Source organism: Rhipicephalus microplus, chromosome 1 (genome assembly GCF_043290135.1).
Source record: "Rhipicephalus microplus isolate Deutch F79 chromosome 1, USDA_Rmic, whole genome shotgun sequence".
Classification (NCBI taxonomy): Eukaryota; Metazoa; Arthropoda; class Arachnida; order Ixodida; family Ixodidae; genus Rhipicephalus; species Rhipicephalus microplus.
Window position 1 is genome coordinate 294,075,286 of NC_134700.1, and position 22,658 is coordinate 294,097,943.

Genomic DNA, 22,658 nt, shown 5'->3' on the forward strand with positions numbered 1-22,658 from the left:
GTGCCACCATTTCGGCTCACACGGTAGAATGTTTCTTGCCGACTGCTATAGGCAGCGGGTAACATTTACTGCAACTTACCTACTGTCGTTTGTAGCCAATCAGCTTGGTGCCATTCTAACTGGGCTACATAAATTAATTCTGGCAACTGGGTCGTTACGCTGGTAGTGCTACCAACCACTGGATTTTTTTTCTTTTACAGCATACCTGTCAAAGATGAGGTTTGCCCATTGTCGCAGATTCAAAAAGAAGAACTGGCACGCGCTTAACCACCGTCCAAGTACGCGATAGAGATCGTTAACAAGAGAAGTTTTAACGTTCAGTCCCTAACCGGTGTTCGCTTCCCCTCCGTAGTAAAGAGGTCTTTGGCCTGCCGCCAGCAGCACAAATGTGGTTGTAGGAGCTTTCTGAAAAGCCACTGGACGGCATGCACGTGTCCATCACCGTTAATCACTCTTTCTCTCCTCCTCCACAGTGAGAAGTAGCAGAACTGTAGCTCAGGCCGACCTCTCTGCCTTTCGGTATCTCCCTCTCTCTTTAGTGGACCAGTTTGGTGATTAATGGGATTTGCCAAATTTATGTGGAACATACGCGCTACAGGAGTTTTGAGGGCGAAGCTTCTTAATGTCAAGGCCTGTCCTTTGGCGTTGTTCGCCGTATACGAGTACATGCAAGGTACTCACATTACGCCACGACGATGACGGTGAAGACAATGACGATCACGGACAACGACTGGCTTGCGCAGTATGGCGTCTCGATATGCTTTACCATAGCCTCCTAGATCTAGGAGGCTATGGCTTTACAATGCATTTTGTATGTCTAAACAACCACCAGGAGAACGTGCGCAGATCTCGTCTTTGCCAACTTCAGACTAGATCCGATGCCACAAAGCAGTAATAATGAAGACAAAACGAGGTTCACAACTCAACACAATATGTCATTTATTACTAATAAACTTTGTATATAACTGTGCACCATCTTGTCACTCATTTACTTGCGTGAGTGGTCAATGTCACGGGCGATTTACGGTCACAGCGAACGATCACACTGCTTCGCCCACTCATCATCATTCACTTCGGGGATATGCCATGATTATTTTTTTACAACACAACTGTTAAGGTCGAGGTTTTAGGCACAGAGAGAAAGGGATAGAAAGACTGAAAAGAAAAGATAAAGATAGCGCAAGTATAGTACAGTAGGCAATGGGTGAGAAAGAGACTTGTGCGAGGGTGACTCGGGTACCCACCATCTCTGCTTTGACCCAGGCATGTGGAACTCAGCGCAAGCTGTGCTAATTTTATTTTATTGTGATAGCAATTATATGGACAGTCCCGGCTGTTTTTTTGCCTTCACCGCTGTCATTCACCGTATATATATATATATATATATATATGAAAACTCAAGAAAGAAAAAGGGTGAAGAGGGTGAAGCAATGAACGCGATAGCAACAAATTGGAAGGTCACGCAAAGAATGACAAGCAGATCAAAATGTTCCCCGCCTCTCTCACGCACAAATGATGCACAAAATGTACTCACAGTTACGGATGAACGCAAATAAGCGCCTCAATTCTTACTTCGCTGTGTCTGAAAAGCGCGCCCTTTTCGCAAAGGGAGACTGCGCAACGAGTGCAGTGACCTTTGTGCGTCCGGTAACTACAACAGAATCGTTCAGTTGAGCGCCCAAGGCGTACTATCCTCCCCACCACGAGATAAGGGCGCGGGCGTAGGTGGCCAATCCCCAGCTCTTCACGGGGCAAAGTATGCGTGGGTGAAGAGAGCGCACGCCGCCGCACCATGATGATCTGGCTACGCGCGCTCATTGCGCTATCTCACTGGTAGTGCTGAAAACACTACAGTTCCCCCTATATGGCCATCGACAGTGGTAAGTGGTAGATAAAAATAGCTTGCCGTTTGAACGTTGAAGGAGGTGCTCCTTCGTAGCTGAGTGGTTAACGTATTGCACTCACAATTCAGAGGTAGGACGTCCGATTCTGCGCGCCGAAGTCTTTTTCTTAATTATTTTTTCTGGCGTTTTCGTATATAAAGATACGTATACATATACGGTGAATGACGATGGCGCCGACACCGGCGGCGAAATCCAGTCGAGAGTGTATATATATATATATATATATATATATATATATATATATATATATATATATATATATATATATATATATATATATATATATATATATATATATATATATATATATATATATATATTGCTATCGCAATAAAAAAAAAAGCCGCCCGCGCTCTGCGCCTAGCTCGTCACGATGGTGGTAGTGGTTCATGTGGAAAAGGAAGAAGGCACCTAATTTCTGTCTGCCTACAGGCGACACGGCGCCGACGCACGCTTATCTCCCACGCGTGCTTTGCGCCGCGAATGGGGTGAGGGGGTTTAGATGCTTCTGCACGTGCGCTCATTCTTCGGTGGAGAGAATCATGCGCCTTCGGTTCTCAGCGGAACGATTGCGTTATTTGCCGGTTCCACAAAGGTCACTTCGCTCCACTGCACAGGCCCCGTTTGCGAAAACAGCGTGCTTTCCATACACAGCGAAGTATAACAACTGGGTTACTTGCTACGGTTTGCACTCATGTGTAGTTGCAATTACGTTTCGTGTGTCGTTTTTGGTTAAACAGTGCGTTAAGTGTCGAGCAGTTAACATCATCAGTTCGCTCTCGTCCTGTGTAGGTTGTTTTCGTGCGTCATTTGCGCGCGAGCAGCGTGCAGCACGTTTTGATCTGCGCACCGTTTTCAGTTTTACATTCCACGTTGTTGCTATCGCATTCATTGCTCCGCCCTTGCGGCGAAACTGTGACTTTTTTTCTTTCTATCTTTTATTTATGATTTTTTGAATTATTTTAGCTCTTTCTTTTACAACGCGTTTGTTCCTTATCGCTCTTTTTAATGTCGCATAGCGTTTACATTTCTGTTTACATTTCTCTTTACAGTGTGGCCTTCGTATATCTGGTGTTCTACGTGCCGAGACCAGCACATGATTAAGATGCACGCCGTTGTGGATGGAGGGCTTCGGAAATGTCGACCGTCTGGTGTTTTTTGACGTGCACTGACATCGCACAGCACACCTGTCTCTACCATTTCGCCTCCACTCGGGGGTATGAGCCAGTTTTCACCAGGGGAAAAATCATTCCACTAAGTGAATAGTGGGAGGCTGCGATCACCCAGCCGCACCTAGTCAACCAGCGTCAACTCGTCTCTCGTGCCCCGCGGGCGGTCCATGCCTGAGGGTTCCTGGAATTAGGGTCCCTCCCACCTTCACTCACAAGCTTTACACAATAAATGCTTTTTTTTCTCTCTCTCCAACAATGTTCACGGCTATGTGTGTTCATGGCGATGGAATGCACCTTTGTTTCAAATATTTCCTGGAATGAGGAAACCTCCCACTTTGAGTAACAGTGGTGCTTGCGCTGATATACTGTTTAAAAATAAAAGTTTATTTTTGCATTATTGGGTGCAGCGCAGCGTACACAATTGTAAGAAGTAGTAGTTGACAGGAAAGAGGCTCAACTACTTCTTCTTACAATTTTTTAAGTGGCGCTACACCCAATATTGCAATGAAATACCAACCAGCCTGCATAAACACCCTTGTTTATTTATCCTTATGTCTTCCCGTATTTGTATTTCATAGCGAAGCATTCTTTTTGTCTCTGTGTATACATGTTCCTAAGTAGGTAGTATTAAATATGTCCGCCTTGTTGTGCCTCGCCCAAGTTCCACGTGGTCTTCGCGGCCTGCTGGCACCTGGCAGCTGTTGATGAGTCAACCCTGCACCGGGACGGCGACGGACGCGGACAATCTGGAAAAACCACGTCGCCGGCTCCTCTTGACACAAAAGTCGTTGGCCAAGCTTTTGTCAGCCGCCGAGAGCAACACTCCGAAGCAGCGTCGACCCAGCAGCTGTACGGGGTATTCTGCCTTGCTTGAGTCAACCTGGCTGCATCAGGGAGCGACTTTGCGCATGGGATTCCACGTCATCTCACTGTGGTGCCACGCTGGCGCGTGGGGTCTCCCTCACCAAACAGCGAACTGGGCATGTCTTGCCCCTTTCCTAGGTTCAGAGGGAGGCGGTGTTTGGCTTTCCCTCTTCGGGGACGGAGAGGAAGACGACGATCTCATTGGAGTATCCTGCGCATAAATTTTCTTTGCAAGGGATCTTGGGAAGGCGGACGATGTATAAAAACGCTAGCGCAGAGGCGCTCGTGTGTGATTCTCTTTTCATGTTGTACCACGCTACCATGTAAATACTGTATATAAACATTTTTTTCTCCTTCTCCGGCTTCTCTACTCGTCCTCTCCGGGGACTCGGATGGCCCGAGTCCGCACCACGCTACCCAAAGGCGCAACAGTGGCTGGCAGCTTATGGGATTCGCCTGCGTCGGCTGCATCGAAGTGGTGAGTGCCGCGTGTTTGCTCTTCTTTTCGCCAGACTCGTTAGCGCAGATGGTCGGTAACGTGGTAGGGTGATTTTGGTAAATTTTGATTCGCAGACCAAGAATTGGGTGGCTCGTGGGCAAAATTACCTTAGAAGAGAAACGGTGTGCATATCTAAGATGGAGAAGTTTAAGGTCCAAGAACTCCTCGAAATTTGTCAGGAGCTGAATATTTCGGTCGGCTCGGTTAAAAGAAAACAACAAATTTTGGAGCACTTGGGAAAAGAGGAAGTGAGTTTAGAAGAGGCCATTGAGGCCAGAGAAACCATTTTGGCAAAGAAAGAGGAGCGTGAGCGCTTAGCCCGTGAACAAAGAGAGGAGGAAATAAGGAGGGATCGCGAGGATAAAGAACATGAAATCCGTCTGAAAGAACTGGAGCTTCGTATGTCCGTGGGAAATCAAAATTCAGGGGGTGGAGAATCAAAGATAAAGGATCTAATCCACACCTTCAAGGCGGGTGACGACATTGCATTATACCTCGTGCATTTTGAGCGAGCATGCGAAAATGCAGGGTTTAGTAGGGAGACTTGGCCACAAAAACTGATATGCGTACTACCAGGCGAAGTGTCCGATGTTATCGCAAGAATGAATAAAGAGGACTCCGAGGTGTATGACAGGGTAAAGGCTGCATTGCTACGAAAATGTCGCCTATCGACAGAGGCTTTCCGCCTGCGGTTCAGGCACTCTAAGAGGGGCAACGAATCTCATTCAGACTATGCCTACCAAATTAGAGCCAACTTTGAAGAGTGGCTCAAAAGCGCGCAAGTCTATGGCAACCATGACAAGGTCATTGAGTTGATAGTACTTGAGCAGTTTTACCGGGGAATTCCCGAGGAGGTAAGGCTTTGGGTGCAGGATAGGATGAAAGACGTAGCCATGAACAGGGCAGCAGAACTCGCCGAAGATTACTGCTCACGCCGTAGTCTCCGCAATACACCACGAACTTCGGAAAAAAATGAAAAGGTAGAAAGCTGGTCGGGAAACCAGGGACGCAAGAGGTTTGCAAGAAATAACTGGAAACCCGAAAATTCCAAGTTATTAGACAATCAGCAGGGAAAGGACAGTGAGGGGACTAAGGCGGCACCTTCATCAGGTTCAAAGGCGCCTGGTGACATAGCGCATGCGTTAGAAGCGCGGAAGCCAGTTGTTTGCTACAGCTGCGGAGAAAAGGGCCACATGGCCAGGAGCTGTAAGAGGCACATGGCATTTGCCACAATTCAGGAGTCAGAGGATAGCTTAAAGCTGTTGAAGCCTTACATGAGGACACTCTCAGTGAACGGCCGAATGTGTAGGGTATTGAGGGACTCGGCGGCCACAATGGATGTAGCGCATCCAAGTTGCGTATCTTCCGAAGACTATATAGGAGAGTGTGCCTGGATTCGGCAAGTGGCAGAAAAGCAAAGCGTCTGCCTACCGATAGCGAGGGTTGTAATCGAGGGCCCTTTCGGCCAATTGTGTACGGAAGCAGCAATTTCAGCCAACCTCCCGGAGCACTTCCCTTACCTATTTTCAAATAAGTCTGAGGAAATGTTAAAAACACGTGGAGAATCATTTGCCACCGAAATAGCTTGCATGGCCCTTACCCGTTCGAAGGCGCGCGAGCTGACGCAACAGCTGAGCAGCTCACCCTCTGGGGAACAGACGTCCGAGGGCAGTGTAGGAAAACCTGAGGTAGTTGCGACGGAAAATGAGTCTGCCATGCGAGTTGTCGAGACGGAAACTGGGGCTATGGTCGACAACAGCGAGGAAATATCTCTAACGCCCGAAAACGAGGACTTGGTGACAGGCTCGGTGTTAACACCCGCGTCCACCAGTTGGTGTCAGCTAGCCAGAACCGACCGTGCAACGCTAGTGGTCGATCAAAAGGCGGATCTCGCACTCTCTATGCTGCTAGATGCCATACATAAGGAAGGTAACTCTAGGAAGAACGTTTCGTTCTACACCCAAAACGAGGTGTTGCATCGCAGGTATGAGAACGCTAAAGGGCGGGTCTACAACCAAGTGGTAGTTCCACTAAAATACCGGCGGAACATTCTCGACCTGGCCCACAGCAACGCCTGGGCGGGCCACTTAGGTATAAAGAAAACGAAAGCTAAGCTGGCTCAGGAGTTCTACTGGCCCGGGTGCTGGAAGGATGTAGAGATGTTTGTCCGTGGATGCGACACTTGTCAGCGGATAGGAAAATCAACAGACAAATGGAAGGCACCAATGAAACTAGTGCCAATAGTCACAGAACCCTTCCGTCGGCTCGTGATTGACATCGTGGGGCCTCTGCCTCCATCTAAATCAGGATATCGGTACGTCCTGACCGCGCTGTGCGTTGCCACCAAGTTCCCGGAGGCAATCGCACTGAAAGAGTTGAGTTCAGTATGCGTGGTGGACGCATTGTTGTCTATTTTTTCTCGGGTGGGTTTTCCCTCGGAGATACAGTGTGACAACGGAAGTGTGTTCACAAGCTGCCTTACGACTACATTCCTAGAACGCTGCGGGATAAAAATCGCGCATAGCTCTATTCACCATCCACAGTCGAACCCTGTGGAACGCATGCACTCGGTCATGAAACGCGTTTTGCGAGCTTTGTGCTTTGAGCATAAAAGTGACTGGGAGGGGTGTATACCAGCTGCGATGTTTTCTCTGAGGTCGGCCCCACACGAGAGTACGGGTTTTAGTCCGGCTGAACTTGTCTACGGCAGGAACTTGAGAGGTCCGCTGCACTTAATACGAGAGTCATGGACTGGATATGGGGAGGACCCTAATGTAGTTTCCTATGTACTGGATTTATTGGGGCGACTGGGGACTACACGCGAAGTGGTGGAGAGCAACATGCGCGCAGCACAGGCGCTTTCCAAGGCCCGTTACGATAAGTCAGCTCGAAAGCGAGTCTTTAGAGTGGGCGATGAGGTGATGCTGTTGTGCCCTTCAAGAAAAAACAAGCTGGACGTACAATGGGAGGGACCAGCGACAGTGTTGTCAGTGCTTTCAGACACCAACTACGAGGTAAAGTGGGGCCGGAAATGCCCCAAAGTGTATCACAGTAACCTAATGAAACCCTACATGCGACGAAAAGCAGTAGTAAACCTTGCACTCAATGTTCCTGAGGATGAGGGCGCGGAAATCCTTTGTCTTTCCGATGGCACGGTCAGCAGCACATTGTCCGATAGGGTAGACACAGGGAACACCCTAAGTAAGGCTCAAGAGGAAGATTTAGAGCTTTTAGTACAGGAATTCGCTACCGTTTTCTCCGAGAAGCCAGGCAAAACGGATGTGATTAAGCACGACATTGAGCTGACGGTTAACAAGCCGATCAGCTGTAAGCCGTATCAGGTGTCACCTAGACAGAGAGAGATACTAGAGGCCGAAATTCGCCGCATGATCGACCTAGGTGTTATCATCGAAGCAGACAGTGATTTCACCTCGCCTTTGATTTTGGTTGAGATTCCGGGCCGTGATCCAAGGCCATGCGTGGACTATCGCCGCCTGAACTCTGTAACAGTCGACCAGACTTACCCTATTCCTAACATTGAAGAGAGGGTAGAGACAGTGTCTAAGGCGAAATACATTTCTACGTTAGACCTTGTTAGGGGGTATTGGCAGGTCCCTTTGACAGAGCGCGCGAGTCGATACGCTGCTTTTATCTCACCCCTGGGCACTTTTCGTCCTTTGATGATGAGCTTTGGGCTCAAGAACGCGCCGTATTGTTTCAGCCGCCTGATGGATAAGGTTCTCCACGGGCTCGAGAAATTTGCGCTGCCTTACCTAGACGATGTGGCGATATTTTCGGACAAATGGGAAGACCATGTTGAACACCTTCGGATGGTTTTGGAACGGGTCAAAAATGCAGGTCTTACGGTAAAGAGAGAGAAATGTCATTTGGGCTGTGCTGAAGTAAGCTATTTAGGGCACATTGTAGGAAATGGGCGTCGTCGACCGTCCGAACTCAAGGTAGCCGCGGTGGTCGGTTATCGTCGTCCCAGCACTAAGACCGAGATGAGAGCATTCCTCGGCCTCACAGGTTACTATCAGCATTACGTCCCGAATTACTCCGAGATTGCCAGCCCTTTGACAGATAGTTTACGCAAGACCGAACCTGTGAACATTCAATGGGACTCTAAAAAGGAAGACGCTTTTCAGAAGCTGAAGCACGCATTGAGTGAGAAACCCGTCTTGAGGGCACCGGATTTTGCAAAACCTTTCACTATTCAGTGTGATGCAAGCGAACGCGGTTTAGGAGCAGTGCTATGTCAGACGGACCAGAGTGGAGAGGAGCGGCCGGTTTTGTATTTGAGTCGCAAATTGAGCAGCAGGGAAGAGGCTTATAGCACTTCGGAAAAAGAATGTGCTTGCATTGTTTGGGCCGTACGAAAACTAGGCTGCTATGTTGCTGGCTCTAAGTTTATTATAGAAACTGATCACTCTCCACTAACCTGGTTACACCAAATGTCACCTAAGAATGGTCGTTTGCTCAGATGGAGCATAGCACTGCAGCAGCACAATTTCGAGGTGCGCTACAAGAGAGGTGGCCTTCATACAAATGCAGACGCCCTAAGTCGAGCGTTTTGACTCGTCAAAAGACGCGGAAGGTTTGTTTGATTTTTTTTGTTTACCTTTACCTAGTTTATGTGTACTTTTTTTTTCAATGTGTTACAGTGAGGGCGTAGAGAAATTTTTCACTGACTCCCTCGTTGTCCCGAGCTCTACAGTTTGCTTGTTTAGCTTGATTATAATGTTATCTCGATTCCAAATGGAGTTACGTATGAAAGAGTTACTGGACACTTGTCCCGATTGGTATGCACATTGTTTCCTTGAGCTTAAGTTATTAAGATAAGATGTTTGCTTTGTAAAATCGGAGGCCTGGCGATGAGAGTGGCGTGCACGCGGTGCTTGTCGCATTGTGTGTGGCTGACAAAGGTCGTTTCTTGGAGCTTGTCACCCACTTTTCACCGAAGCGGGGCGCAGAGGCCAGCTCTTGGAGCATTCCAGTTTGACCAGGCCCTTCGAGAAAGCAAGAGCCTTGCCGGAACGTCGCCGACATCGACCCGGCCGAGCTGCATGGAACAACTCGACCTCCCGATGTATCATCTGGCGGCGGGGGTGCTGTTGTGCCTCGCCCAAGTTCCACGTGGTCTTCGCGGCCTGCTGGCACCTGGCAGCTGTTGATGAGTCAACCCTGCACCGGGACGGCGACGGACGCGGACAATCTGGAAAAACCACGTCGCCGGCTCCTCTTGACACAAAAGTCGTTGGCCAAGCTTTTGTCAGCCGCCGAGAGCAACACTCCGAAGCAGCGTCGACCCAGCAGCTGTACGGGGTATTCTGCCTTGCTTGAGTCAACCTGGCTGCATCAGGGAGCGACTTTGCGCATGGGATTCCACGTCATCTCACTGTGGTGCCACGCTGGCGCGTGGGGTCTCCCTCACCAAACAGCGAACTGGGCATGTCTTGCCCCTTTCCTAGGTTCAGAGGGAGGCGGTGTTTGGCTTTCCCTCTTCGGGGACGGAGAGGAAGACGACGATCTCATTGGAGTATCCTGCGCATAAATTTTCTTTGCAAGGGATCTTGGGAAGGCGGACGATGTATAAAAACGCTAGCGCAGAGGCGCTCGTGTGTGATTCTCTTTTCATGTTGTACCACGCTACCATGTAAATACTGTATATAAACATTTTTTTCTCCTTCTCCGGCTTCTCTACTCGTCCTCTCCGGGGACTCGGATGGCCCGAGTCCGCACCACGCTACCCAAAGGCGCAACAGCCTATACTTAACAAATTTCTCTATCACCTCGCTAAAACCTTTTCAACGCAGTATATATACTTGTCAGAACGTGGGATCAAGCGGCCCTAGCACAAAAGCCCTATGATCTGCCAAATAAGCTCAAAGACGCTTAATAGGAAGAAATATTTGTCGCTTTCGCACATTTTGCATATGCTGGCTGCTGCTGTCTTGCGTATACTACGTATAAACATGAGTGGGCCGTTTTTAGACGTTTTCAGATAACCTAAGTTCCCAGGTATGTTAAATAGTGGTGGTAACAAACTTTATTAGTAACTCCGGCAAATTCGTGGCCTGAGCCTAGGCCGCCCCCGAGGAGGACCGGAGACCCTGTATCCCCGCCGCGACTCCTGGGCTTGCTGAATGGCCCACAGCTGATCCTGAAGGTTGGAGCTGCGCAGCGCGGCCGCCACTGCGCTGCAGCTTCAGCTGCAGACCGAATTTCCTTCCGCTAAAATTGCAAATTCCCAGAGAATATGCCTAAGTGATGCATGAGTCCAGTCGTGCAATTCGCAATAATCATCTCGATAGACGTCTGGATATATCATCTTAATATTGTTACGGGGAAGATTTATTCACCGAGAGCTGGTCTTGCTAACGGCTTAAAGAGCGCAGAGTCATGCAGGCCAACGGGAGAAACTCGAGAGTCCAACCCACAACAACCACGTTGTCGTCTTCCTCCATTTTGGGTGCCATTTCATCTGTGTCGGGGCGACAGTTCCATACACGTATCAATGTGAATAGGGTTGAGGAAAGTCTGGGTTTGTACAGTCAGTTTCACACTTACGGGAAATCTCGGAACGCATTTACCGCGATGCGGCCAGCGCTTCAGTCAAGTGCCGGATTGCGCATGCGCAGACACTTGAAGGGCTGTAGTGTTGAACCATGTCATCTGCGGCACGCGAGTACAGCGTTGGCCGCACCACGTGTTATGCGATCCGAGGTTTCCCTTAAGTGTGAAACAGACTGCACATGTGGATATGCGTGTATGATATACTGCGGGTGGGTGCCCGACTATATACAGGAGGCAAGGGGCAAATATGTAGGCTACATAGACGCACTACGTTGCCTTCCCAGGCTCTCTTCTCTATCTTTTTCCCCCTTTTGTGATAAGGAAAGGAAAAAAATGAGTGAGAGGGAAGGATGTCTACTCTGGCATAACCGGTATACGCTACCGTGCACAGGGGGAAGGGATTAAAGTCAGAGTAAAGGAAGAGATTGTGTGGGCGCGTGTGCGCTCTTTCTCTCTCTCTCTCTCTTTGGATGATGTACCCCCCCCCCCCCAAAAAAAAAGCGACTAAAACAGACGGCAGCACTGATGAAAAAAAAGCAAATTTGAAGTTTGTGCATTGAAGAGCAAGACGGGCTTTTCACGCCAATACAAGGTGACTCTCACGAACTGTCGCAGTAGAGTTCCCCAGCTAAATTATTATCTTCACAAATTTGACAACTTATTTACTAACGTCTGTGCAATTTGCAATGAACTGGAAACAATAGATCACTTTCTTCTATCATGCCGCTGTTTCGCCTCACTTCGCCCAATATTTCTATGAATCCCGACTGGTAAACTGGGGTTAACATTTACCACCTCGAGCATGTTCTCGTTTTTTTTTTTTTCGAGAAAAAAAACGAGAACATGCTTGATGTGGTAAATGTTAACCCCAGTTTACCAGTCGGGATTCCGGGTTAACTGGCGGAACATGGGAGAGGCCTTTGTCCTGCAGTGGACGTAGTCAGGCTGATGATGATGATGATGATGTGATGATGATGATGATGATGATGTTCTCGTTTAGAGCTAGTCAGTTTGGTACACTGTACCAAACTGACCAATCGTAGTGCTGTCCCTAAATATATAAATTCATACAAGCAACCGGAAGTATACACTGTTAGTGTTACCAACCAATGGAAAAATTCATTTCCCTTGTACTTTTTCTATTTTTTATCTACGGATTGTCGCATCTTTTTACTTCCATGATTTTTTCTAAATTTACGCTACATTTTCTGATCTTTATGTTGCACAGCCTTCAATTTCTCTTTATGACAGGCAGTGTAGACAGCCCTCTTTGTGGTGAGCCAGTTTCTCCTAGGTGACAAAACAAAATAAAACAAAGCAAAACATATATATTGGAGCTCGTGCAGAAGGGAGCCGGTTGGCATGAGCGAGAGAAAGGTAATGTGAAAGGTACGGAGGCTAACTAGTAGAAAATTTCGCGTTTGCTGCCCTGCTCTAGGGAAAGGGTCAGGGGAATAGCAAGGTAAGGAGGGAAGAAATGAGGAATGGATAAAAAAAAAAGAAAGAAAGAAAACGCGCACACGCTCAAGCACGGGGGAGTCGCAGTCGTGTGACCGGCCGCTTTCCGAGAAGACCGTTGTGGAGTGCCGGAATCAACAAAATGCCTTAATACATTTTTATCACCAAATTTTGGGCAGTTGTTTATATGGCAAACTTCGCCATATAAACAATCACCATAAAATTGATAATAAAAATGTAAATAGAATACTTTTGTTAAATAATCACTTCCGTGTCATATAATTAGTGACAAAATGTTTCCGACTCGTTCTAGAAATCGGCTGAGAAGACAAGTGCCTAGCTATTGTAGCTTTCGAAGAAAAGTCTGTATTGCTTAAAAAAAAAACACCCCGTCTATTCATTGAAGAAAAGAACACTTCGCTGTTAGCAAAAGAAAAATACAGTCTGTGCGTATTCAAACTTTGAAGCAGGTTCAAAGTTGAACGTAAAATTTCGCGCTCACAAGGAAGGGTGCGAGAACAAGCGAAAGAGTACGTTTATAAGGAATGGTACGGGGACAAACCGTTGTCTGCGTATATTTTCCCTGCGAGAGTGTCTTATTTTTGGGCATTTTTTAACCTTCGAGAATGTAAAACACACTATGTCAACAACGAGTTTTACTAGGTTCGAAAGTGTTTTGTATATTTCCAAAAGTTATAGGGTTCGAAAGTGCCTGCGCGGGAGCAGCGCTCCTGAGAACGTTAATTAAATTACTGTTTATTTTTCTAACTTTCCTCTACCCCTCTTTTTTTTTTTGTTCCAAACATTGTGGAAAGAGGGCTACGTCACGCGCACGTTGATCCCCCTACCTCAACAAATTTCGCCTCTTCCACCAGCTGTCTGAGATCGCCGAAGCTGGCTTTACCGCAATAAAAGTATTAGTACGGAGAAGCGCGCTTCCGTAACTTGTGAGCACACCAGTCGATTGAATTTATAACGATGCGACGGATGCCTTAAGAAACACGCGCAATATTTACAACTTCCTTGTAATTATCCGGCACCTCAAGTGATCTCAGATTTAAGCAATTATTTGTTCTACAAATTGTTACATTGTATAGGCGTTCGTTGCACTGAATATGTACACATGCCGCAGATATAGGTGTCCTTGACTCGAATAATGGTGCTACGCACAATACACTATTATTGTATCGAACATATGCATTAGCTGTTGGAGCTTGATAAGCGTTAGTTAGAATTGTGAAGAATTTCCTGCTGTTGCCGCCCGCTTAAAGCTGATCGTTACTGTGGTGCGCAAAGTCTGAATCGAGCGCGGAAATCGTTTTGAAGGCGTGTTGTGTAATACATGACACAGTTATATGACGACCACAAACGCTGTTGACAGATAAAAGCCAAAACTTCAGGGATAGAAGAAACCAATGTGTCTGTCGTCCGTAATTTCTAGAGGTAGCTTATCCAAACACCGGTAAGAGAGTGCTGCTCCACCAGAGAAGTTTCGAAAATGAGTTCAGCCCCTACATGTCGATGCCATCACACATGTGAGTGAATATTCAGTTGAACTCATGTAACAGCGCCCGCAGCTACGGACTCAATCGCAAACTACTAGCTATTGGATAACATGCAGGTGTCGTGCTGGCACCAATTCCAAGGCTGTTTCGACAAACTTGTGAGTTTTCGAACTAAGGTATGGCGTTCTACGGTTTCAGGTATTTTTATGTACAGTGTTCTGTTACTGAATTCTTGTGCACCGTGAGATTAAGAAATGCCTCATTGCACTAAAATTCCGGCAAATAACTGTATTGCAACGTTACCTATGATGTAAACGACCTGTCCCGGCTTTCATGTGCAACATGGACTTGAGTATTGTGTAACATCGCACGTGAATCGAAAAACAAATTTACTCAAGCATGACATGGAAAACATAAAACTGAGCCTAGATACAGGGCAAAAGAAGAAAAGTGTACGGGGTATGGTCCCGGCCACTTCTTTCTTTTTGCGTGTTGTACCTAGGTGTAGTTTTATATTTTCCATGTCTTACCGCACGCTCCTCAAGTATGACGTGCAGGGTTACAGGATAAAGAAGACAAATAAACAGAAGGTCAGCGCTTTCCTAAGTAGCGGCCACGTTTATGGGCCGCTGCTTTATGACAGAAATTTGAGATAACCGACGGCAGAGCTTTGGCCGACAGTGAATCGCAGAAACGTGAAGTGATAAACTTTCTTCACGAAGAAAGCCTTGTTGCCCTGAAAAAGTGTACCTCCTTCTCTTGGGGAAGAACACTCGCGCTACCTCTGACAATTCAGCGAGGTTTTGTCTCTTTTACGTCTGAATACAGGCAAATAATATATTTTGGGTGTCCCAGCTAACGTTCGCAAAACTTTATTTTTAAAATTATTTTTGCCTTAGTAGTCATGCGTGTGCGCATGTGTGCGTTTGATTAAGGATACAAAGTGTTAATTATTTTGATTCCTCTTCTTTCTGTTTAGATTAGGACGGAAGTTAGTTGGAACAGAGCTTCTTGCACGCCTCGGCAAGATTATAACTCTACAATATGGTTCATATGTTCAAACAGTATAACTCAATGTGTTTTTGACTGACTAGTGCTTTGTCTGTTCTATTGAATAATAGTGTTTCAACAGTAAGTGTCCACATTTGGCTCCAAGTGCCAACATTACTTTGTTCACGATCAGTGCAATTACGAAGTATAGCTTTTTGTCTCACTGATCCTTTCAAAACCCTTCAATCATTGTCCTCATATCAGGTACTGTGAAGTATGCACACGTTGCATGCTTCACAGAGACATAATTATACTAATAATGTCTCTATAGATACATAATTTACTATGAAAAAAAAAAGCTACAGTTGGAACAGACCAAGCATGCGGCAGAGGCTGTCCAGGGCAGCCAAGCAGTGTCGACGCGCATGGACGGTTGTGCTGTGAATTCGCCATGCATATGCACACTCCCGTACCATTCTCCCCTCACGCCGTTATCTACCCCATTGGCAAATTGCGTCTGTTTAACTTGATCACACTGATTAGACATCGTCATGTGTTGCCCTTTGTATAGTCATGAGCAGTATGAAAGGGAACACTGAAGGGAACACCTTCAAGACTTCATAGTGGCTAAGCACCGCTGTCAAGCACCAAGGTGTTCGTGACACCAGGTCCTAAATTGAAAACGTACCTATTCCAGATACTTACGCCAAATTTCCACCTGCACATTACCAGTAATCGTGGCTCAAACACAAGCATAGTGTTCCCCTTCGTGTTGCTCGTCAATGTACATCAGTCTTGTCAGGATACCGATCATTCACGCCATTGATATTATTATTATTATAATATTTGTATTGATTGCATATATATGAGCTTGGATAATGCCAATCTTAGCTTTTCTTCCTCCGTAGCTTTTATACCGGAATAGATAATCCCCCAGTATGCTATTAGCTTGCATCTTTCTGCTGTTCAAAAAAAAAAAAAAACGTATTGTCAGTCAACATACCGCATTTCTGTAAAGTTCGTTCGGAGGCGCGCGTCATGTGCACATGAATTCGTTCACCCTGCTCGCCACCGTGTCCCGATTAGAAATGGCATGAGCGTTTTTCTCGCTCTCCAGCACGACATAGCTGAAGCGCGCACACTCTTCGGCGCCCAGGCAGCGCACGATGGCCTCCAGGGCGTCCAGGTGCGGCCTCTCCCTGAGCCTGCAGTCCCGCTGCAGCACCATTAGATTGTTCCTGTAGCGCGGAAGCGTCCTGTCGAACACGCCCGGGTAGAGACCCTGCGGTCGCGCGCACCTCACTCTGCGATCGGTTGTGAACACGTATCGGTCTCCGGACACGCGCCTGCAACCTCTGGCCATGAGCAATTGCGCCGATGCGGGGACGTGTCCCCTCGACGCCAGAACGTCCATGACCTCTTGCCTCGTGTACGAGTCGCGATCGTCTTCGCCCTCGTGCCGCTCGAAGCTGGGGCTCGTTGCCGGGAAGGATCCCTCGACAGACGCGAGTCGCGGAACCCTGTCCGGTTGTAGCGCGGCCAGGTAGTACCCGATGCCCGCGCCCATTCCGAGACCGAGCACGGAGAAGGTGTCCCACTTGAGGTGGTCGACGGCTGACAGTACGCCGTCTACGTAGCTGTCTAGGGTGTAGTGTCCGCGGGCCGGAAGGTGCGACGACAGGCCGTGGCCTGGTAGGTCGAGAGCCACCAGCTTGAACTCGGCCTTGAGGAACGGCACCAGGGGTTCGAAGACAGCCGCGTTGTCCAGCCAGCCATGCAGCGCCAGGACCGGCTGTCCGTCGTCGGGCCCCCACTGCTTGCCAGCCAACTGGCCATTCGGTACCGGAAGCACGAGGTCGCGGGTGAGGCGCTCCTTGAGCGAGGCTGAAGATGCCTCGCGGCGCGAGCCAGCAACCAGAGACGGCTCTAGATAGTTGCGTGACGCCTCCCGCAACAAGGCTTTCGCCAAAACCAGTGCAGGGCTGGCCAGTCTGCGATGGTAAAAAAGAAAATGGGTATATTATTGTGACTCTGAGTTGCGCGGGCTGACTGTTTAGCCTAGTAATCGAATTTGCTGTACGTACAGTGCTGGCTACGTCAGCATTATAATGCTGATATTCTGTATGCCGTGTTTGTTGTACAAGATTGTAAGGAAGAATAAGTCAGTGGGCGCCATGCATTGGAAAAGCTTTAGCCTGTTCTCTGATAAGCCACCAGGTAAACATGGGTTTCATTGTGAAAGTGACCCAATGATCTGCAGTCAAAGTGTGAGAGAGGGAAGATGTAATGAACTGGAAGATGCCGAAAATTTTTCTCTGAAAAGTCCTTCCCTGACCGACCTCGTGAAAGCACTGCTGAGAACTAAAGACAAAGGTGAGACGTTAAAATAAAAAAAAATGAGTGCTGCTCCCCGGGCAGTCATGTAATTATGAGACGCGGTGTTACGGGGAAAAGCGAGGATAATGTGTGGAAAGCATTATAGCTAAACTCTGATGTAGCTGCAGAAATGAGAAAAAATATATATAGGACCCTTCTGCTAAGCCATGTTTCATCAACTTGCTTGCGAAGTTCGGCTCCTGACATGCTGGAGTATTAGCAACCGAGCAGTCTTTTGCACTCATGAAGTTCGATTGAGCGAGCACGCTGCTACACCTGTACAAGCAGATCAGTTTGTGGTCGCTCCCGTTGGTAGAAAAGCGATATCAGCGCTGAGCTGATATCGCTGAGCGCACAACGGGTAACCAAAATTTTAACAGCAACAACCACGGCCATCTTGTTTTGTAAGAAACATAATCTAACCCGGATCCACTTATTACACAGTCTGCATAGGAGTGCGGGCACCAACTGAAACTGCAGCTTGTGCGCGCGTACGCAGCAAAAGGCTGATTCCTCTCGCATCACAGCCATGTGGCTCTGCGAGCACAACCACCTTGGAGCGCTGCATGTCATTCGAAAATGAGTCGTGAGCACAGCGCTTAATCAGAAGCCAGACAATTGAAGCTATATATATAGGAGTCACAATACGAATAAGCAGAGGCAAAAGGAGAGGAAGGGGCTTAGATAGAGGGGTCATAAGAACCACGTACCTCAGAGCCATGGTGGAGAAGGCGCGGCGTCCTCAACTGTCATGTATGACGGAGCGCCGTGCGTGCGGCAAAGTGCGCGCAACTTCGTTCTCCGCTCCGGCTGGCCATCGCTAAACAAAGAGCAGGCAGCCGATAAGGAGACGGACTCCAGGTCCAGATAGAGGGCATCCCCGTTTCCGCAATCGGCCTTATCAGCCGGAGCGGGATGGCCGGCTCGGGGGCGGCGTGTAAACCGATTCACAACCTCGCTGGAAGCACGTGCCTTCTCCTCTCGACGCGTCCACTGCGAGGCAAAACAAGAACGAACAAAACTAAACAGCTAGTCATATGAATCCGTGAAGACGCCTTGGCGGAGATCAGGATGTCAGGAAAGCATTTTGTTACGGGTCCTCGTCGGCCGGCCGAACACACTCACGACCGCGACTGCGAGCGCGCGCTCAAGTAGCTGGCTCCTTCCTTCCCTATCGGGTTGCGTGCCTTCAGATGACGTCCAGAAAGCGGAACGGGCTTTGTACGTCCTCGGAGACGGTGCAAGTCGTCCTTGTCCCGTCGAAGTATACTGACTACACTTGGCTATTTCCTATAACGTTATTACTTGTAGTTTTGTTGTTACAGCGCCGCGGTTTCATCGCTTCTTTTGTGGCTGCGCGGCCCTTGTCGACATTTGTCACACTCCACTGGCCCGAAACAAAACTAGATGGCGTCCTGCCGACCGAGAAGAAGCGGCTTTCGGTTGCATGTGATCGGCGAGTGGACATATTTGCATGTGTCTGCTCTTTTCTCGGTCCCTTGAGGAAAACAAGACAAAGGGAGGGGGGAAGAAAAAAAGAAATCTTTATCACCGGCGGTCGATGGTCGGTTTGCCTACGTGCTCAGTGCAAGACCGCATGTCAATGTGACGCTGAAATAAAGGCTAAATCATACTGTACAATGCTTAGTTCGAGCGTATCAAGCAGAACATAGGACATGCTGGTGCAGAAACGTTTACCCTGCGCGTTGTCGTATACTGCACAGTTTTCGTCGCCGTCTATATTCGTTTCTCTGTCTCTTTATAGCTTCCAGTGCCTTTCATGATGGATTCTTTTAGATGCCCTATGGAACAGTTCTGGGGTAATTTGGCCAGTCAGGGCAGACGGGTGTTGAGGATCACTCAGCCCGTAGTTATGTTCGCCTGCCATGCATGATTTTTCAGCACAGTCTCCTGAGGTACATAGAAGCTTGGCTACATGGCGAATCTTTCTTTATATCTTTCACCTTATCTCCTGCCAATGCATTGTTATGCGTTATAGTTTGAGCTTTATATTAACCTGGCAAACTCTCGATACCTGTAATAAAGCCGCCGTTCTTATGTAATCACCCACGGCGCGATCGGTCACGCACCTTGAGATTTTTCAGCAATATGTTGCATCCATTCGTATATCCTAAGTTTAAGTTTCGAAATTCCCATACAGTGATACCTGTAATAAAGCTGCCGTTCATATGTAATCATCCCACGGCGCGCTTGGTCACGCACCTTGCGATTTTTCAGCAATATTGGGCACCCATTCATATATCCCAAGTTTAAGTTTCAAAATTCCCATACAGTGTCCTAATCGTAATCTTTGACGTTTCGTGTCATTGAATCCACGAAATGACACCGCGAAGCACATTCTTAGATAAATCCTCTTTCGTTTTTCGCACGGACAGTTTTGAAGTCGGTAAGCACGGATCAGCTTGCACTGCGGACCTTTGTTTTCGATACGACAGTCGCTGTCCTCGCATTATTTTTCTCCACACACAGCTAGGCATTAATAGGCCTGATTATCTGAGCTTCGGCAGGCAACGCTTCACTCGTTGTTACTACGACCGCGGCGCTCAGGTGATCGGCGACTTGAGTGCGCCGTTTTGATAGAGATACACGGGAACGCCATGGATGACGGGCTTCTTTCCTCACAACTGTGGAATATAGCGAAGCATAATCACCGTCGCTTTCTTGTGCGTTAGCAGTTCTTTCGCTCCGCACAACCGACATGTATCCTGTGGCACTCACATGCGGGAAAATATCACTGCCTCGCATGCAGCTGGTCGCCTCAGATCCTGTAGGATATATTATCATGCGATATTCTCATGGGACCAGTCAGCATGTGCATGAAATATACATTTAGCTATGATAGCAGAAACATCGAAAAAAAAAACCTATATGAGGCATAAGCCAAATGAATAGCCAACTTCGCACCAAAATAAGGACACAGAAGAAACACACAGAAAGCATGCAAGTCTTTAGTATTTCAGGGTGGTAGTTATCTTGGCGTGAAGTTTACTATCGATACCAGAAGTGCACCAACTAGCCCGTATACTACTAGAGACATAAGCACTGTCAAAATGTTTTCTGTCAACCAAGCGAAACGCCTTTCTCTGTAGAACAGCAACGACATCAACGACTGAAGCTCACAAACTCGATGCGGGAGACCGAGAGATTGCGTATTCGTCTCCTGGCTCTTAATTTCCGGGCGTATGCGTTCTCTAGAATAATGAATCTCTAAGCTTTCGATTCAGTGATAGATTAATGCGCACGCAGTGGAACCTCTCTTCACGTGAGTTTCAAATAAACCACTGTAATGCAATGAACGAAATACTAATGAATCGAGGGCTAATTTTTCGTTAAACACTGCCTAACGAAGCCAACAGATAATGGAGCTAAGAAAGGCGTAGGGAATATTAGTTGTAGTTTTTAATTGCATATATAGTGTGGTTAATCACGGCATAAATAAAAATTTACCAAAGAGGACAAAAAAACAACAACTTGGCATTAGTGTGTCTGAACGTGCAACATCCGTTGGGATAATGCGTCCGATTACGCTGACATAAGAGGCGATTTGTAGAACAATGTACAGAAAGATAAAGCCAGTTATCGCATATTTCTGTAAGTTTTCTATTTAGTTCTTTTGTCAGTGCCACGTTGGCGATCAGGCACCGCAGTAAGTGAACGACGGCTCTCCATTTCTGGCAGCCATCAGCCACTTGTTCTCGAGCATGCAGGGCCCGCGGTGGGAGCACCGAGTCTATACTTATACATGACGAATGCCACGGCCTGAATTTCCGTCGTAAATTAACGGTCACCATAAAGATAAGTGTGAACGCTAGCGAGCACAACGGCTGTGTTGAAATACCACGCCTCCCTTAGAGCACGCAAGAAACCTTTTTGATAGTCACATGTCGATGATTTGTGACGTGTGCTTGAAAATAACTGGCGCAAGCTTGCGATGCAGCGCAAAATTGTAAAGCTTTTGTGAGTACACAAAGGGTGTTTGATTGTCTTGCGGTTCACGCCTTCAGTGATAATTGCTGGAGTTATACGCGGCAAAACCACGATATGACGATATGAGATACATTGCTTATTGGAATATCCGCGAAATTTTTGACCACGCGGGGTTCCTTAACGTGCGCCTAAATTTTAGAAGTAACGGAGTGAAACGCGAGAATCGAGGGCTATAGGTAAGTTAAGGTAACACTCGTAGTTTCTTTTCAAGCATCTTCAGTTAGTGCGATATCGACATAATTTCAGCTCGAACGCCAGATACAAAAAAACGAGGAAGTCACATAGATTAACCAAGCTTTAGCTCGGTTAATTGGCTACCCTACCCGTGGATAAAGGAAGAATAATATGAAGGACAGCGAAGAAAGGACACGAAAGCGAAAGATGAGTAGTGAGTTTGAACACAGAACACGAACACGTGTTGGTAGTTCACAGGCGCCCGTTAAATCCAGCCGTTTTCCAGTAGCACGATCGGGACTTCACGACCACAGGGTCGTGAAGTCCCGAAAAGGTGATCTTGGAATTTCGGCCCACGACCGAAAGCGTGGGCCGAAATTCCAAAATCACCTTTTCTGATACTAGTGGTTTTGTACCAAGACCATAGACATGCACACGGGGGAGTTGGGTAGCTCGTTCTGGGTTGTTTCGGCGTGTAAAGTTCTGGCTTGTCAAACCCAAGAATTTCATTTAAAACAATACTTTACACCGACACTTTCTTGACCAACATTCTTTAAAAAGGATTAGAATGTGTAGTGTCGGTGAGATGCGAGCCCACAACTTTCCAACTACGTGTCTGATGTTCTAATGAAGCTTCGAGGGAAGACGCTCTCGGCTCAACTTGGTTGGTTATTTATGCGCGTTCGATCCCTGGGTGTGATAACCAGCCGAACTCGTATCCGTATAACTATAAGGCTGTGGGCTAGAATCCTACCGACAGAATGGGTGCTTTTTCATCCACTTGAATTTATTTCAAAATAGAATACAATTATGACACTTCAGTGCAGTGACAACGCCAACTGCGTTTGATGTTTCCGCTTTCCGCAAGGTATCTGTGTCATAAATCATTGTATTTAGGAAGTAGAACAGCATCGACTACGCCATTATTCGTCTGTATGCGGTTAAGCGACGTAACCACTACACATCTGTAAGGTATATTATGTGCACCTTGTTGACGCTGCGTTTAGGCGATGACGATGAAAGATTCTGCCAGTACATTTTGCAGTGGCTGTAAATCACGCGCTCGTTGCGCAATTAGTATTGTGTGATGACTGATTATTGTTTTCCGCCACGGTATATTACGCATATAGGT

The 22,658-nt window shown here is 47.4% G+C and overlaps 1 protein-coding gene across 2 annotated transcripts in view; it reads right to left on the bottom strand.

The window, feature by feature from the left end:
• Window positions 1-15,781: 15,781 nt before the first annotated feature.
• Window positions 15,782-22,658, bottom strand: part of LOC119159425 (serine hydrolase-like protein) — a 49,263-nt gene continuing 42,386 nt past the window's right edge. The window contains exons 2-3 of one of the 2 annotated variants that reach the window (XM_075865183.1): window positions 18,055-18,337; window positions 15,782-16,959 (exon numbers count right to left, since the gene is read on the bottom strand). In XM_075865183.1, the coding sequence (XP_075721298.1) occupies window positions 16,005-16,959; window positions 18,055-18,065 (966 nt within the window). In that variant the 5' untranslated portion in view covers window positions 18,066-18,337 and the 3' untranslated portion in view covers window positions 15,782-16,004. Of the gene's footprint in view, window positions 16,960-18,054; window positions 18,455-22,658 lie in introns of those variants that run through there. The other variant, XM_037412181.2, reaches the window with a different exon arrangement.